The following is a 20,473-nucleotide window of genomic DNA, read 5'->3' on the forward strand; positions in this document are numbered from 1 at the left end:
GTTGTGTGTACATAAGCATTTACACAGATATTTTCCATCGATATTTAAACATTTTACACTGATTTTACGCTGGGGTGCATGCAAATTCTACACTGATACAAATTTGTAAACAAAATTTGTCTTGGCGCACTTTTGAGCACATTAGTCTAGACACTGAGGGTACACTAATATGTACACAGTATCACACACATAAACATTTCACACTGATTTTACTCTAACATATAATACAAATTCTACGCCTTATATTTAAACATAACTTAGCGTCTCGTTCTCTTTGCTATCATAAACTAACAAGGAACTAGAAGACTATGCGAGGAATTATCCTCAAGTACAATAAAGTGCACAGAAGGGGTGTAAAGAACCCTTTATTCCCTCAATATAATCACAGATGGCACCGACTCGTGCTTGCAGAAGCCAACACTTTTGACCTAACTCAAAATGTAACAACAAACTTAAAATTAAATGTAATAAATTTAGTCTAATGGTTCACAGGATAAATTGACGCGCAGGAAGGATCTGACTCGTAAAATTTGGCGTAAATTAGCCCAATGGCTAGCAAAACTCAAAGCCATAGAAATCTAATCACTAGTAAATCAAGATAGCAGCGTGGCCTTCAAGCAGGCATAATACGCTATAAGATCACCTTCCAAAACCTTCCCTTAAATATTACTTCTTTCTACCTTATTTTGAATACACGCTTTATGCCTCATTTTAAATACTGCTATAAAGTCATATTACCTGTAATATTAGAATTACTTTAAACTTTTAAAATAAGAATGATAAAAAATATTAATTGAGCTATTTAAAAAAATGTATTGTAGTCAGAAGCAGTCGGATAAAGTTTTTTTCCCTGACAAAATTGCTTTTGAGTTTGCCTTCTTAGCGCATTTAATGAGAAATTGGTGATATTTGTTTTTTAAAATGGGATGTGAATTTTCAAAACTATACATGAACGTTACATTAATTATTACATGTTAATTATTATATAATTACGTGTCACGTATTGCTTCTAACACATTAACTGCCTATAATACTTAAAATTTCAAATTGTCAAAGGGATTTTTTTTTCTTTTTATACGCTTTTATTTAATTCACGCATATTGTTTCACTGCAAGTGGAATTTTGTAATAGATTTTTAACCTACTTCCTGATAAGTCATCAAGCTCAAATTTTGTACGCACGCTGTGGGTCGATGACAATGCAATGTGGTGAAGTGCCTTTTTCTCAAAATTCGATTTGTACGTTTTTTCATTTAATTGTTAATCGATTTTTCGCACATATCTTCATATAACGAATAAACTAAACGTATCAGTATTTTACTATTTGCACCACTAAACACAGCAAAACAAATCTTTTTAATGAAACTTACATGAAAATTGTAAATCACTTTCTGAATTTTGGACACATGTTTGAAAATTTCTGGATTTTTAGATTATTTGATTTTCATGATTTTAAATTTCAACATCTAAATATGTATCTGGTATAAAGTTTTAAAATTTTCACAGATTATAAATCAAACCTTCCGCCCTCTTTTAAAATAATAATGATAAAGAACTATTAATTGAGTTGTTTTCTACATTTAAAAAATGCATTGTAGTCTGAAGCTGATGGAAAAAGCGCTTCTGCTGACAAAATTGCTTTGGAGTTTGCCTTCTGGGAGAACTTAAAGAGGAATTTTATTGATACCGTGTAATTGAAACTAAAACAAATTTTTTTAAAAAAAATTGAAAGGTCTCAGATTTTAAATTACGTCCAAAAGGGCGTTTTTTAACGTTTTGTGTGTTACCTTTATTTATTAAATATCATGTTCTTTGAACTTAAACCATAAAAATTCAGTTCAATAGCAATGTCGCAAAATAATTTTAAAATGAGCGTATCTTTAGAATTTCCGATACACAGTTCCATGCGCTGGAGATAAAAAGGTCCTCCTACGAAGGTCCTCCTTCGTTGTCCCGCCCCCCCATAGTGTTACCATTGTTCGCTTTGAAATCCTTGAGTTTGTTAATCAAAAATTCGTTAAAGTTTAACAAAATATGAAATCGATAATAAAACAAATTCCAAATTTCAAATTTTGTCTTTCACATGCCCATATTCGTAAGAGAATTACGTCATTCAAAATTCGATGGGTCTATGTACCTTTGTTTTATTATAATGCGAGAAATATACACACATTTATGCAGATTTTTCATTATTTAATTTCTTCAAGTTTAATGAGGACTCTAACATTTGGTGGCAACAGTTTGAAAAGTGAAACGGACATTTATAGTGATTAATTGCAAAAACGATAGTCCTTGAGGGACAAAGTCCCTTTCGATTAAAAATAAAAATGCTAATATTTAAAGCTGAGTTTCAGTTTCATGTGATCGTGAATATGTTTATACAGTACTGAAAAAACTAATAAAAATTTCTAAATATTGACAATTCTTGGTGATTTAAAGAGGTTTAAAATGATTATTATTTTGGTAAAAAAATTAAACAGCAAATCTGAAAGACCAGATTTTACAATATGCCCACAGGGGCATTTTTTTAATGTCTTGTGAGTTACCTTTATTTATTAAATATCATGTTTTTCGCACTTAAACCAAAAAATTTTAATTCAACAGCAATATCGCAAAATTATTTTTTAATGAGCATAACTTTAGAATTTCTGATACACAGTCTCGCGCGCTGGAGATAAAAATGTTTTATTCCCTACAAATTGATTTAAGTCAAATACCAAATATCAAATCAAAGTCAAATACCAAAAATAAAGGTTATATTTTCAGATTTTTAGAGTGAAAATCTTCACAGTTATACCGTGAAAATTTGAAAATATAACGCTGATTTTTGTTGTTTGACTTCTAAATTAATACTTGTTCGGCGTGTTATTGTATCTTCCCTACAAATTGTTGCGTTTTTAATAAAAATTCGTTAAAGTTTTACAAAATATGACATGGGAAATAAAACAAATTCCAAATTTGGGCTTCCAGGTGCTTATATTCGGGTGGAGAACTATGTTATTCAGAATATAATGACCCTAGGCATCGTTGTTTTTTCATAGTGCGAGAAATATACATACATTCATATAGATTCGTGATTATTTTGTTTCTATTTATTAGTTACAGGTCGATGCCGTTATAAGGAAGCGCCCGCCATTGAAAAAAATAGTTCGATCATATTCAGTGGCAACAATCTGAAAAGTGAAACATCGCATTTAAGTGATTTGAAACAAAATTCCCTTTCGAAGCCCTTCTGGACTTGTACCATTTTGGGATAAAAATAATATGCAAGAAAACAATCAATTTTTATAAAACGATTATGATAACTCACTAAAAGGAGAAAAATAATTCATCATATAATTTAATGGGAATCCTAAAATAAATAATTTAATTCATTTACTATTTTGTATCTCGAATATAATGAAAGCTTGGGACGTCTGTGTTAAATTAAAGAGGATAACGGCTTTTTCATTTGAAAATGCGACTAAATTAGTATATTTTGTTAACTAGATGCTCCCCGTATATATATTATCCGCTATATAAAATGAGATAAATTATGTAAATAGAATTATTTAATGTATTAAATTTAATTTAAAATAATTTTTCTCCCTTTAACGTGTTATCATATTCATTTTAATTCATTTAATTACCATATTCATTTTAATTGTATTTTATTTCTGTCACAGTGGAAAAAAAGGTTCTCTTTATATTATTCGCCATTTCCAACAATCAAACAATAATGAGGTTTCTATAACATTTGAGTGCCGAAATAGAATTGAAATTGAATAATAGAATTTATTTCAAAAACTTTTAACACAGTTGTATTGAGTTACATTTGAACCTATAGGTTTTCTGTGAAACGTATAGAAATATAATCTAGTAAAAAGGAATACTTATTTAAACTTTCCGAAAATAAGTAGAATATAAGCCAAAGCTGTTGTTTCATAATTATATCTAAAATAAATACAAGCTGAAAAATTATCACTTATTTTTTTTCAAAAAATGAGAAAAAAGTGTTCAGACTAATCATTCTGAAGAAGTTCGAAGGCAATATAATTTTAATTTCATAATCATTAAATTAACATTTAAATAGTTTTTAAATACTGCTTTAAAATCTAGTATAGTATTATAATTACGTTACACGAATATTATAGTCAGCGGGTTTTAAATTAATTTTAATTTAGCATGGTTTATCAAAGACAGATTTTATTTTTGAAATATACAAACCTTATATAGTATTATAAATAATACTACTAAAAATCTAATACTGTTGAAAAGGGCGCTTTTTTTCTCTTTCCCTTTTCTAAGCTTTTGAATTTAATTAAAAAAAAAAAATACCTACTCAAGGGAAAATTATCATAACTTATAAAATAGGATCCAATTTCACAAAGTACGTTTCGGTTTTTAAAGCTAGATGCACAAATTCAGTATTAAAATATTATTATCGACAGGCCAAAAAAGTTCAGAAGCATGAAGATATGTATATGGATGTTATGAAGAATTGACAAGAGATCTAATCAACATAATAACATCTTAATAATAGCTGTAAATAAACAATATGTTTTTTTAATTATGTAACCATTACTGAGAAATTTTACTTCATTTTCTAATGTCCAAAATGTTAATTTAATATTAATAAACTGAATACTAAGAACTGAATAACTTGGAATTTTCAGTTTTATGTAAAGAAGTGCATCTAATGTTTAAAAGTTGCAACGATTAAAATTATATTATTTAAAAATATACACGCACGCACACTTACACACACATACTATACATACATATATATATATATATATATATATATATATATATATAACACGTATTAACATGATGATAAAAGATGACGTAGCAATGTTAATGGCGTAGAACATAAAGCCATGTTCAAGAGAAACTTGGCAGCTGAGTGGTATAAAATATGCATTTTTAATGTCAACCGATATTTGTGGCCACAATACAGTTGGTACTCTAATCGTGCCTATTCCCAGAATATTTACATTTTCGATACTATTGCGATAGGAAAAGAGCAGAGAAGCAGAGTCGACATCAGGAATAGAAGCAAAAGTGCGCAGTTATCCATTATGCAACCTCACCAACAGAAGGCTTTGGCTTAGGTTGCTGATTAAGAGAAAGGTTTCAGTTACCGAAATTTTGAGTTCAGCTTTCTAATTAGCTTTGTTATCAGCGTTACACAGGACATGTGACATACATTGATCTAGAACTAATGCAGTCCAGAAATAATGCAGTCAAGAAATAATGCAGTTGTTACAATTTTTAGAATAGAAAGGGGGAATTAAGGGCTGTTGGTAGTTTAAATTATAGTTTTGAGGTTTACATATTTTTTATCTTACATGTATATATACATATATTATATTTTAAATATAGTAGCTAAAAATTATCTTAATTACCTCAAAAATGTAATATATATGTAACAAAATATTCCGCAGTACCAAGAAAATTATAATGATTATTCAAAATACACACACGTATATATAAAAGCAGATTATTCATATTGGATTTTTATTTACATATTTAACATTTTCTTTAAAGATGATTTCTTTAAAGAGAACTTTTTAAAGATGCTGAAAGTTTTTTCACGTGGCTTCCAGAACGTATCTAATGTATAAAAACAAAACTGAATACATATTTCTCAAAATATTCTAGAATATTTTATCACAATCATTCTGCTACACTAATATTTTGAATGCTTACTAACGTTCTAAAACTTGCTATATAATGGTCTTTTTGGTATTTCTTAAAATACTAATGTAAAAAATTAGAACTATTTTGATCATAAATTTTGCAATTGCTATAATGATAATATCACATAAAAAAGAAGAATTATAACAATTCAGAAATTAAAAAAATGAAATGACGTTATAATTTTTAAACAAATTTTTGTAATGTAAATTATTATAACTAATTTTTTCCTTAAAATGTTAAACAAAATATCCCTTAAAACATAATAAAAAAACTTTCCTTTAAATTCTCTACCATTTTACGTTGCATATTATGAATAAATTCCTTTTAAAGCAGTCTGCATATTAATTACTCATCAGAAAATTGCCGCATATATATTATAAAAACAGAATTAAAAATATTAATGCATTCACTGTTAATTTTCTCACAAATAAACCTTTTAGAAAATAAGACCTTCCAGTTCAACTAGTTTCAAGCATTTTTGAAGAAGGAAATTTTAATCCATTTATTAATTAAAAGCTTATTTCAATTTGCTTGGATTTTCAAAAGTAGGTAATCATATTACTACAGGTATACCGAGAAAGTAAGAGAATATAAGATCGTCTTCAATTTGCTTGGATTTTTAAAAGTAGTTTTTAGTCATATTACTACAAATATATCAGTGAAGCTACAGAGTATAAGACGATTCTCATTTAAAATGTTTTATAGTTCTTGATAATATCCGTACCTGAGATTTCAAACCGAATTTTACTTTTTTCCTCGTCCTTCTGCTCTGGCTTCACTTTTTCATGTACTATATCATCAGGAACTATATATTCAGCAGTGAACTCATGTTTCCTTTTTCTTAGGTAACTACGAGATTCATTTGTGGAGCAAATGAAAATTTCGAGCAATTTCACAATACTCAGAAGAATGGCCAACGCTAAAAGAGTAAACATTACGATATCAAACGTAGTCTGGAAAGACACTTCATTATTATCTTCGTTAACAAGTTCTCGGTATTCCTTGCAGTCACATATTTTGCAAATCTGACTGGGATCATCTTTTGGCGGGAAGATTTGGTTAAGCTTAGAGTACAAAAAGGTTTGGCAGCCACAGGATTCATTTCGTTTTATTCCACGGTATTCTATTATATATTTCAAATCAGACATAACCATAGTTTTATCGAAGCAGGTACATGTGCACATTTCTGGTACATCCTCCTTAACATCATTTGTGTATATCAACCAGCATATACGGCACAGCAAAAGGCTGATGCTGATGAGCATCAGAAAACGAAGAATATTCATGTCAGACATAGGTAAATTTTAATAAACTCCTAAAGTAAAAGACTATTTTAGGAACAATGTTAGTGTGAGCACGAAACTATCTAATATTCTTTGTTGGGTTCTTATCTTTTTATAATGTGAAGTTTGGACCTTGCACCACCCACTTTGTTAATCTTACTGACCCCTAAACAATCCATAGATTATCAGAGGGGGTATGAGGGAGTCAAATCGAATGCTGATAGTAGTTAAATGAAACTAATGTACTTTTATCTGTAAATATTTTCAGTCAAATAACCAAGCCCTGCCTAATGCGTCATATACCAAGAGATATCCGTGGTTTTTTAACTCACGTTTCAGAATATGAAGTACAAAATTTTACTTCGGTATTGTGTCAATAATCAGTTATATAATACCTGTAAAGCAAGTTTTCTTTCGCTTTATTCTTTAGTAAACTTAATAACTATTTAAAATTTTTCATGTGTCTGAATTGACTACAATCCAGTGCCGGACAAGAAAATTTTGGTAATCTTTAAAAAAAAAAAAAAAAAAAAAAAAATATCTGAAGGTTTTTAGATTTCATAGTACGCTTAAAGGGGCGTTTCGAGTACAGTGTCACTATTTCAAACAAAACACTTATTATATTTAATTGATTTCATTCTTATTAACATATTACAGGGAAACTACTTACAGACGGGTACCTGAGATTTTCAACAAATTAGTTTTCTGTGCGAGTGATCGCTTTAGAGTATAAGACAAATAGATATTCAGTATCGTTACTTATTTTTGTTCTTGAAAATATTGGTCACTTTAAATGGTGGTGGTCATCTATTGAAGGTGTTGAAGTTTCACTGAATTTATTATCAAAATAGAAGCTCTGTTGTTGCATTTACTCTCTGGGAGAAGAATTTTATTTAAATAATGTTACAGATTTCAAAGCTGCCCAACTAGTATAGTGGTTAGCGTCAATGACTCCCTTGCCGAAGGGCTCGGGTTTGAATTCTAGAAGAAAACATGAATGCTTATAAATGTGTAGTGTCCGTGCGGCATAAGGCACTCCAAATATGCGGCGAGCCAAAACTCCTCTCGAGAGGTTGTGGTAGGGGAAGAGGGGGGACGGGTAGGTAGGTAGGTTACGGAGGACTGGAACGCCTGATGTCTAACAGATGTAAACAGGCATGTGTTCCACGCCCTCCTCTAACTACAGCAAAAGCTGCCTGGAGCCACACGAGGCTGCACCAGGAGATTACTGAGGTTGTCAAAGGGAAGTACATGGCCTTACAAGGGCATTAGTAGGATTGTATTATAGAATGAAGAGGCAAGCTGTAGTGTTACAGATAGTAGGTAGTTAAACTAAAAATACTTGTAAAATAAGACGTAAGTCACATGAAAGCTGGAGCACAAGGTTAGTGTAGGGCAGTTCTGTTGTATATAAATACAGGTACATATTGAATGATGAATGATGAGTTCATGAATACTCCTGTGTGCAGAAGTGTGCAGTTATATTGCTAAGGTGTTGATTATTGTAGCGTCGCTAAGAACATGGGAGGGACGGGTACGAGGATCGACCCTCCATAAAAATGTGGGAGGGGGCAGAACTGAGCTAAATCTCACTGTCACCTGTAAGGCGTTCAAGGCTCTTGCCCTTGCCAGGAGGAATTTCGTGGGCTTGGGCTGACTATTGGTCAGACAAGTCAGCATTAGTAACAACAGCAGATTTCAGAGAAGAATATTTATGTAAATATCTAAAAAGGTTCTGTCCATTTTGCTTAATTTCAGCTTAATACTTGGACAGTTGCTTCATTTTATAATAGTTATAGCATATCTTTACGAGTAAAATATCTGATTGAATAATTTGTGCTAGGAACTACTTATAAACAGTCTCTTGCAAAATTTAGGTAGTCCTCCCATGTCCTCTCCTTCTGCAATATTTTCTAACATCATTAGTTTAAATTCTGCAGGTAATTTAATTTAACCCCATATATTTTTCCAAATACAGAAAATGCCAAGGGAATATAAATCCAAAGATTTTTTCTCAACTTCTTGTAAAAGATCTCGCGTATTACTTGAAATGTAATTATAAAATCTACGATAATTTAATTATTGAACACATTTTTTATTTCATAGAAGTATGTCTATATCCGCATGCAGCAAATTAACAAAAGACACGTCAGGTATTTACAAAACCAGGAATATTTACAGAATTTGGAACATTTTCCAGGATATATATTGAAAAGACACCCTGCAATAAAATCCGTTACATTTCGTCACTTAATTGTAAATCTTGATTTAGTATTTTATTCATTGCTGTTACAAATGTATTTAAAGACTTTCGATACGTCTTCGGATTTTCTCTTCTTACCAACGATTTAATTTTAGTAACATCAGAAACAGTACATACCTTTCTCGGGTGTTCATTTGGAGTTTTTATTCCCTGTAGAAGTAATGATTGACGGTTTTTTCCTTTTAGATTAATGATGTTGTTTATTTTACCTTATAAATTTTAATAACTTGTGCTTCACAACGTTTTTGAGTTAAGGAATAGAAATATTTTTTTTTGTAAAACGTAAAAACATATCCTTTGATTTATAGCTTGTTTGCATGGGACATTGTGAAAAAAGAATAGATTTAGAAGTAGTAGACGATATGTCTAATTTCAAATAATAAGCTGTTGCAAGAAATATTTATTCCAAAACATTTGCTTTCTTTAAAATTTTTTTTTTAACTAAATCGTTCTAAAAGTGTATGAACTATGATGCAACTATAATAAACGAAATCAGTTGCTATCAATGTAAATATTTATTCTCTCTGTTCTTAATTTTTTTTAATTGGCGTTTAAAAAGTGTAACATATAACATAATACAAATTTATTACACGAAGTAATTAATAAACTGAATTTAATAATTTTTTAAACATAGTCGTAGTGAATACAGTAATTTATTTAAATATGGGCCATTTTTTTAAATGTTTTCACAAAAATTGTGAATTTAATTTAGCTGAAATTATCATATAAAATAAAACAACCCCTTTAAAAAGGGGAGTATATTAGGTATATCTCCTGCTTTCCTAGCATGCTTTCGTGGTGTAGTGGTTCTGCGCGCTGGGCCGGTATTCCAGAGGTCCGTAGTTTGATTCCCGGCGAAGGCGATTGCTCATTTTTCATCTCTCCGGCTTTTCAAATTATCTTAATGTCTCTGCAGTGGCGCCCGAACTAAAAGGGTCGTGGATAATGAGTCTCCACACCCAGGATTTGGCAATTGGGTCCCCTAAAAACCCCAGTCGCCCTTTAAATGAGGGAGTATATACGATGTTTCTCCCGCTTTCCTAGCCTGCCTTCGTGTTGTAGTGGTCAGCACACTGAGCCGGTATTTCAGAGGTCCGTGGTTCGTTTCCCGGCAAAGGCATTTGCTAATTTTTCATCTTGCCTGCTTCCGAAAATCCTAATGTCTCTACACAACTATAAAATCTTAAATAACATAGTCCTCTATCCGAATATAGGCACCAGGAAGCTCGAATCTTGAATTTCGAATTTGTTGTATTATCTATTTCATATTTTTTAAACTTTAATGAATTTTTTATTAAGAAACTCAACGATTTCAAAGTGAGAAATGGCAAAATATGGCACTGAACAAAATAGTTTATCTTCAGCGTGGGAGGCTGTCTATCGGAACTTCTAAAGATGTGCTGTTTTTAAATAATTTTATCCCGAAGGGGTGTTAGCCCAAATGCTCTCGAAATGTGTATATATGTGTAAGTGAAAAAAAATGCCCGATTGGGCGTAATGTAAAATCTGAAAGCTTTCATATATTTCTTTATATTTATATTATAATTAATAATTATGCTATCTTCTTTTATTTGTCAATAATTTATGTACCATAATTTGAAATTTATCTATAATTCAAGGTATACGCGAACTGTTCCTGCGGACATGATCTTTCTGCAACCTACAGTGGAGTATTTACTGAAGGCTACTGCCCGGATGAAGGTTGCTGGTCACAAGCTTTGTACTACATCATCTTTTTCCCAGCTTATCAGGGCCTTCTGAGTATTGTGCATGTTGCTCATACTATGGTAACTCTGAGGTAAGTTTCTAAATGCTTGTTTTATATTTACTTCAAAGTTAATATATATGCAAATAAATTTATTAACCATCTGATAATGTTCTCAGATTCGAATATGGAATAAAGTGTCCGCCGATAACATCGCGGCAAAATCATCGCGGACGAAAACTTCGCGGGGAAAACAAAGCAAGGCGAAAGCGTCGTGCTACAAAACATCGTGGGAGAAAACATCGCGATACAAAATATCGTCGTCGAAAATAAAGCGGTTCAAAAACGTCTCAGTTTAAAAAAATCGTCGTCGAAAATATCACGGTAAAAAATAAAGTATCGACAAATCATTGCAGGACTATAACATCGCAGACCTGCTTTTTTCATGCTTTAATAATTGTAAATGACATTCCCATAATGATTTGTGAGCACGAGAATGGAAAGAAAGATAATTTTTATTGTCATATTTTTATTAACTAATAAATTTTTGCTGGAAAAGTAAGAAGGAAACAATAAACTGAAGCAGAACAAGAAATAATTTTCATTATAAGAGTATTAGATTGACAAAGGTGAAGAAAATAATCTCATAATTAACTTAGCAATTTTTCATATAGAAGGCCATGCAGTTACGTAGCTTCCTGTTTCTAATCTCTTTTAGATTATGCTTTTAATAAAAAATTAACAGTAAAAAACTTTATAAAAAATGATTTATTAATGACCTTTGTTAGCCAACCCTTTGTCAGTTTAAAATTCTATTAAGTGCTATAAGTTGCCTTAATTTTGTATGCTTAAGTTTCCTTCATACTTTTTCAGCAAAACTTTATTAATGAATAAATAATATGAAAGTAAAAATTATCCTTCTTTCTATCTTGCGCTCACAAATCATGATGGGGCCCACCAGCGGCTGAGCGGTAAAATCGCTGAACACTGATAGTTCGGTCCGAGGTTCGAATCTCGCGAACGGGCTGGCTGCATGGGCGTTTTCGTGGTTTTCCCCATGTGTAATGTGTATACGAGCCAGTTTCCCTTAGAAAGTCCTCCACGAAGGCATCCCTCCTCTTAGGCAGATAGCCCTCGAGGCTTTGCCATAATCACACACACACAAATCATGATGGAAATATCCATTTACAATTATTAAATCCTGAAAAACGCATGTCTGTGATGTTATCGTCATGCGATGATTTGTAGATACTTTATTTTTTAACACGATATTTTCGACGACGATTTTTTAAACAGCGAACTTTTTTAACCGCTTTATTTTCGACGACGATATTTTGTCGATATCAAACACAACTTCCCGATATCGGGCATGCCGTTAAAATCACTAAAATTATTGTTTCTTTTAATTTAGTGATGACCCTGTAAACAGTTTCACGAGCCCTCTGCACATTGCCCGCAGATAGTAAGTTCCGCCGGAAACCAGTTTCCGGAATTTAAGAAAGCAGAATTTATCAGTGTTTGCGTTTGTTTACATCGTTAGAAGATGCTGATTAAGTTCGGTAAATAAAGAAATCGTCATGTATGTCGCATGAAATCACTAACGACGTTTACACATTCAAAAGCCTGTGGCCAAATCACGTGACAGAGCTAGTATTTGATTTAATTTACTCTCCGAACTATAACCCAAGCGAGGAAGTGGAACGAAAAGGTAATATTTGCAATGAGCACCAAGGTTAAGAATCTACGGACGAAGGGTTTCATTTCGGAAGAGCGATTATATGGTTCACACTGCCGATCAGTATGGACACATAATGTGAAAGATAGAAAGACCGCCATACGAAATATTTGATGGTGTAGCCAAATATAAGGACAGTGACTGGCATATATTTACAAACTAGAATAACATGATTATAGGTCTAGTTTTGATGATTATTAGATTTAAGGACATTAGCCTAGAAGGGCTATTAATTTCGTTTGGGTATTTTGCATTGATTCACTATAAATGTCGGTTCACTTTTCAAATTGTTGCCACTAAATATTAGAGTCCTGCATTATATTTAAAGAAATTAAATAATGTAGAATCTGCATAAATGTATGTATGTTTGCCGCATTGTGATAAAACAACGGTACCTAGAGCTATCCAATTTTGAATCACATAATGTTCCACCGAATATGGGCATCTGGAAGCGCTAATTTGGAATCTGGAATTTGTTTTATTTTCTATTTCATATTTTGTAACACTTTAACGAATTTTGGATTAACAAACTCGACGATTTCAAAAGCGAGCAATAGAAACACTGTACAAAAAAAAAAAAAAAAAAAAAAAAAAAAAAAGACATTTTTATTTCTAGCGCGCAAGACTGTGTATCGAAAATTCTAAAGATATGCTTATTTTAAAATTATTTTGTGATATCGCTGTTGTGGGCATAATGTAAAATTTGATAGCTTTCAGATTTTTTTCAGTTTTATAATTAATAGATTTGGATATCTAGTTTTTTTCAAAAATAATGAAGTCAGTAGAATTTTGTTGATTAAATAGTTAGGTTTTCTAATTGGGAGTATTTAAAATTTTGAATGTGATAATGGAAAATTTGGAAGTTTCTCTTCCATTGGACATGCAGCATATTGATATTAGGAATTAAACTACAGTACGGAACAGAACGTAAGTTCTTGCCCTAGTCGTACGAGGATGGTTACCAACTCGGCTGATGCTTATATCTCGAATCAGGCACATTACAACATTAGAAGAACATTTCATGAACATTACAAGTGCAGATACACATACATAGTTAAGTTTTTCGGACATGGATAATTCTGATATAAACTAATTAAGATGTATAGAAAATGCTTTTACAGTTATTGATAACAATACAAAGTGCATATTATAATAGAGCAAAATGCACGGAATGTATAGGTATGTATAAGTTTGTAAACTGCGTAAAAAAAAGGGGGGACAGTTCTATTGGGCCATTTGACGAAATTGAACTTGCGTTTTTCATGTCTCGCAATTTCGACGTAGGATATATATTAGATTTATATATAACAATTTTCTAATATAGGTATTTCGACCCAAAGCGGACTTTTTGTGAAATAACATGCCAGTTTTTTCCATATTTCGATTCTATGACTCAAAGTATGCCAAGCTTTGTAAAAATCACACGAGTAGTTTTTAAAAATAATTAGCTCTTAAATACAATTCGCTCATTTTGAATGATTTATTTTTAAAACTTGTATTTTTAAATATTTTTTATATATTTTTCGAAAACATTTTTGTGTTATAACTTACACAATTTTTACCATCACCTTAAAGTAGATGTATTTCTAAGTATACCTGCAAAAAATTGGAGTTTTTTATTCAAAATTTTCTAAGGTATACGTGAATTCACATTTTGGGACGTTTTGAAATTCGGCGTATTTATTATAAGCGAAAGTAACGAAAATGTGGTTTGCGCACATGTTTGTTAAAATTATTTGAAAATATGAATGACGACTTTTTTCCTCTCTTGGACAATGAAGAAAAAGGAAAGGAAAATAGGTTGCTATAAATTAAGAAGTTCGCCAGGTAAATTATTCTTGACGAAAACTGACAAAAATACGCCAGGGTAAGTGTTTGAATTTCTCCGTAACTTTCTGACCAAATTTTACAAAATTTAATTTTTAGGCATAATTTGAGTAGAATTGAAATATGGAAAAAAAAGTGGCATGCCATTTCAGAAAAAGTTCGATTTTGTGTTAAAATATCTAAGTTAGAATAATGCTATATATAAATGTAACATATATACTAAGTCTCGCTTTCCAGACAAAGAAAACGCAATTTGAATTATGTCAATTGACTCAGTATAAAGGGAGATATAGGAACTGGCCCCTCCTTTTTTCTTTACTTTTCTTTTTACTTCCTTGTACGAAGTAAAAAGGAAGTATAGTAATCGCGAAAAGTTTCAGGCAGCATATTTCAACGAAAATATCCATTTTGACCGCTATCGAATGCAATTTAACGATGTTTTTGCGTGATATCTGTACTTAAGGACAGAAAAAAGTACTCTTTTTCTTCAAAAAAATTATAAAACTGCTTTAAAATTAATTCTAAAGAGAATTTTTCGTGGCGTCTGTACGTACATGTACGTACGTACGTACTTCGTGCGTACGTACGTATTTCGCATAACTCAAAAACGGGTAGCCTCAGAACGTTGAAATTTTGTATATAGGACTGCTATAACATATAGATGTGCACCTCGTATTTTGGTTGCAATCGGCCGCACCAAACGTATATAAATATATTTATATATATATCCACTCTATTACCCGGCTCAGTGATCTCAGTTTCTTTACTCTTATATGTTTGTAAATTGTACAATTTTTGCTTTAAAAATGATTGAATTATGTTGTTTCTATCTTCCGGTTAAGGATTTTATGCCTTTAGTAAATCTGTGTGCAATATTTTTAGAATTATCAGCAATTTTAAAGTTGTTTAATTGCCGCTAAGCCTGTTTTTAATGGCGGCCATTGATGTTTTCATTTGAAACAGGAGACTAGTGGATTTGTTGCCAATCTACAGAAACTTAGCTTCTCAACAACAAAGATAACGCATTCATTTATTATTGCCAATTAAATCATGCTTAATCCTTTCTGGAGTTTTTTCGAGGAAATAAGCGTTTGAGATTTACTTCGTAATTTTTAATATAGATATTTTGAGTTTTTATGTATTTTTGCCTTCTCGCGAAGTGAGAACTGAATTAATTCAATGAGAAATATTCAATCGTCTGTGAAAAACTGTTTCTTTTTTTTTTTGTTTGCTTAATTTCTCTTCTACATTGTTCTAGCTTTATTATAGTATTTGAATAGAACATGTGGCAACGATTTTTGTTTGCTTAATTTCTCTTATACATTGTTCTAGCTTTATTATAGTATTTGAACAGAACATGTGGCAACGATTAGATAATTCTTTAAATGATATACATTTTGTGCATTCTAAGTTATAATATGAATGAAATATAGTACTGTTGAGTAAACCTAGCGCCAGAGTGTCGCTATGGTAAACAAAGTGAATTTTAAAGAATGCATTTATTCTGTTGTGGTTTATGCGCTGTAGACGAAGTAGGTTTAATTCAATCTAATAAGTTTAAATAAAATGCAAGAAAAAATGCGTATAATTTAATATTCTGTACAAGGAAGTCATGTGGTGTACACATCAGATTTTTTTTTTTCCTCCACAGTGTACATTCTTGACACGATGGTCTATCTCCTGCAATGAAAGTAAAGCTATTCTTCTAGGGCGGAAACGCTCATCATAGCACAGAAATTAAAAATATGTAACTGTTTCGTTATATGAACAGATGGGGTCTTTTGTTCGGTAGAAATGAACAAGTCTTGTCTGACGTTATGGGCGAGAGGGTGTCTACTGTACTTAGGATATGGTTACGTCGAGTTACTCCTGATCAAGTACATTTTTTCACATCGTCTTCGTCTCCCTATAATATTTGTGAGGAAAACTGCGAACAGAATATGATTCAGTGCCTAAAATGCAAAAGATGGTCACACGACTTAGGTTGTGGTGTTCACAAGAAAATGAAAAAATATCTTTGTGATCATTGTTGTAATTAATTGCATAAATAAGGTAATTGAGTGGAAGAACATGTTAGTATAACTGCCCAATTTTTAAAGTAATAAGATTAAAGGTATAGGTAGTGCGACTTAAAGGTTTTTAATTAAGTTCTGTCCATAAATTTTATTAATATTATCAAAGAGGCTGTATGATATTTTATTGTAAGAAATATCAGCAATGACAACGCAAAATATTATTACTACGCACATTTTTCATTTTTTATAGATACTGCTATTAATACCTATTTTTTCTAAAGGGGATACGACTTAATGTAATCTTACCTTACCTGCAGTTGCTTTTAGACTTGGAGCCCAATCCATATAAATGTTAGGCAAAATACATCGGTTACTGAGTGGTTAAAACATCTTACCTTATGCACATCTGCCTAGTGACTCATATACTACGCCAACTCTGGTAGTATGTTAGTGTACATATATAATATATAAGAAATACGGTTGTTGAGATAAAAACAAAATATTTATTCTTAAACTACATTATGTAAAACAAATTCAAATTTATATATGTTCAACAAAATTATTTTTTAAAGTTTATCATAGTATGATATTTTTGGAAACCACCCATATGTATGCAGAGTTTAACGGGGGAATTGTCACAAAATTCGCTAGCTTCACGTTTCTTTGCTATTTTCCTGTTTGTTACAGCCTACATCGAAAAAGCTTAATTAAGCTAAACAAGTCGCATTAGTGGCTACAACGAAGTGCAAAGTACTAAATACATGTAGTTCAACCCGGTTTCGAACTTAAACGAATGAGCTGTGTGCATGATTGATTTTGTGGTTTTCCGTATGTGTAACATGAATATGAGCCAGTTTCTGGAAGCAGTCCTCCACGAAGAATTCCTCTTCATAGACAGACAGACCTCGTGTGCTTTGCCACATTCAAATAATCTAACGTTATTATACAAGGATATGAGAGAAAAATTTATCATTAAATTGAAGAAGATTTTGCATCGAATTTTGAAAAATTCCTATGTAACACTGAACTGTCATCATAAATACATTTACATGAAAAATTTTAAGGAACAATATTAAGCTAAGTGTTAAGTTTAAGTTATAAGGTCCATGATAAAGGAACTGTGATGTCATAATTATGTATATGTATTAGTTCGTCTTTGGGTGTTCGTCAATAAACGTTGTGTGGTATAACGCTCTCTGTTTATTACTTTAACTTTGATCCAGTCTGATTTATTAGAGACTTACATATATTTTGTTTACTAAGAAGCTTATAATGTGTAGTATTAAACTGTAAGGGATCATTTAAAAACGGTGAAATTGTGTTTTGCAGCTGTAATTTCTTTGCAAAGAATACAAGATAAAAATGCAACATTGTAAAATGTTATTTAGTAAGTTGAGATTTTATTTCAAGTAATGGTAAATAAAAAAAAATATATTAAAGCTTGAATTATTATGTTCAGAGCTAAGATAATTTTGAATTATCTGATATTTATACTTATGTGTGAAAACACTTGTTTTAGTTGCTCTCTCGCATTCCCGACAAATTTCTTTTACAACTTATGTTTATGTTAAAAAATATGTTTTCTATTTTTTATCTAATTTTTCTTTATGGGTATAAAATTTGAAGTTATTGATGTAAAACATGACATGGGATAAAGTGTAATTTCATGTTCCTCACTATTAATTCGGAATGATATACAGAATGGTTTTCGAATTCTAATCTTGATTTAATAGTGAGAAAATACATTTTAGAATTTGAGATTATAATATAAACAATGAATGCAATGTTGTCTGAAATCTCCACTCTTAGAATATTTATCTCAGTTTTCAATTTTAATACACAAATTGAAAAAAAAATTAATCTAATGGGTGCTCATTTCTAATAATATCGATATTAGTAATTTGACAAACTTTAAAATATGTAATACATTAATGTAATATATTTCATAATGTAAATATCTAATACATTAATTCGTAACACCTATGTAATACATTAATGATATTTACAAACTTTAAAGCTGAACATACAATTGACGAACAAAGAGAAATATTTAATATTTGCTTTAGGTAAATGGAACATTTTTATCTTTTCAGTTGTAGATTTTGATAATTAATTATATGTTGTCAAGTTCACAGTAAAAAATAACTACAATTTTTGTGTATGAAACCCATTTCGAAAACATGTAGCTAGTCAAGTTTGGTTTGGTTATTATTTACGGCAAAGCAAAAGCTATTTGCCTAAGGGAAGGTATGTCTTCGTGGAGGACTTTCTAAGGAAACCGACTCGAATACGCTACACATGAGGAAAACAACAAAAACGCCTATGCATATAGCCCGATCGCCGGGATTTTTATCTAGTTAGCAGAGTAAAACTTATTTGAAGAAATTTCACTTAAATCAATAAAATCAATAATTTTAAGTTTCTTGACAATTTTACAGACATGTATTTTCGCACATAAATTAGGCACGAAAGCAACACTTTCTGTTCGGGTTATCTCAGTGGTTCTGTGGTTTTTAAGCCCCATGCACTCCTTTCTCCATTGATAGAAGATCATTTCTTCCTCCATTCCAAAACTTGAAATGTGTATATATAAATCAGTATAGACAAAAAATAAGAAATTTAGAACCAGTTCCACAAAGACTCAAAAGAAGTGAAATTTAATATAGTAAATTTCAAAATTCCCTATAAATACGTGAAATGAGCCAAAGTCAGAAGAATTAAAGAAATTTGGAACACTAAAACTTCCGCCCCCCAAAAAAATACAACATCCCCCCCACACAAAAAAAATACATATAAAGGAAGGGAACTGCACTCAAATCGGATGTAAATTTATCAAGAGGAGGTACTTCAGACTCAATTGAACGCCCTCCTCTTTGAAAACCTCTGGGTTTCTGTAATCAAAAATCAGCTGATAAAACATTCTAAATTATTTAATTATAATACCCGAAAATTATTTACCCGAAAATTTTGAATTCCATACCGACGCAGTGTAAGTTCCACTAATAAAAATTCTAATGCAAATAAAGCAAAAGAAATTAATTAAACACTTATTACTGAATTTAAAATTGAAATTAAGTAGTAATACATTTATTTAAATTTAGATTATTTTTTAGCATGTTCTATAAATTAAATAATAAAAGTAAGGATAATGTTTGAAAATACCAAAACTTAAATAAAAGAGGTTTTTTTATATTCATAAACTAAAACTAAATATTTAACAGCTAAACAAAAGGCTGACATCATACCCCTTCTCCGAAACTATAAATTTCGCCTATTGTTGAGATTCCCTGGGTTATCTGTTATTAAATACATTCTCATGCATTAATTTAATTTAAATTCTCTTTAGAATGTTTCCTCAAAATATATACAGCATATATAGCAAATGGAGTTTATCATCATCTAACACATTAAAATGATAGAAAAAGTATAAAAAATATATCATCAATATTAGGGTCATTTATAACTAAAATTGCATTTAATAGCATATATATGCATATAAATCATTCATATTAAATAGCATGTAAAAGTTATTCGCATATAAAGAGAGAAAAACGTAAATTAAAAATATATACTTACTATTTTCGTAACAGATCGTATCATAATTATACACTTTTTCGAAGAACAAAATGAAATAAGGCATATTAATTATTTTTTAAGTATTGCAAGTAATTATTAAGTATTGCAAGTAATTATTTTTTAAGTATTGCAAGTAATTATTAAGTATTGCAAGTAATTATTTTTTAAGTATTGCAAGTAATTATTTTTTAAGTATTGCAAGTAACTGCAAGCTAAAGTGTTGCCATTTGGTCATGATTAAATTCGGGAAATTACATCTTTCGAATTACAAAACAGCAGATTCTAACTCATATTTAAAACAAAAAATTCCAGAGCATATAATTAACTTTATTTTAATAAGTACTTATTACTGGAAAATTTCTAGATCATTTATACAGTTTCAAGTTCC

At 30.7% G+C, this 20,473-nt stretch overlaps 1 protein-coding gene across 1 annotated transcript in view; it reads left to right on the forward strand.

The window, feature by feature from the left end:
- Window positions 1–20,473, forward strand: part of LOC118189266 (solute carrier organic anion transporter family member 74D-like) — a 78,301-nt gene that overhangs the window by 45,269 nt on the left and 12,559 nt on the right. The window contains exon 7 of the mRNA XM_085823320.1: window positions 10,847–11,025. Coding sequence (XP_085679446.1) covers window positions 10,847–11,025 — 179 coding nt within the window. The remainder of the gene's footprint in view (window positions 1–10,846; window positions 11,026–20,473) is intronic.

This window comes from Stegodyphus dumicola, chromosome 9, assembly GCF_044657685.1.
Source record: "Stegodyphus dumicola isolate Sdum_Otavi_A_Nest chromosome 9, ASM4465768v1".
Classification (NCBI taxonomy): domain Eukaryota; kingdom Metazoa; phylum Arthropoda; class Arachnida; order Araneae; family Eresidae; genus Stegodyphus; species Stegodyphus dumicola.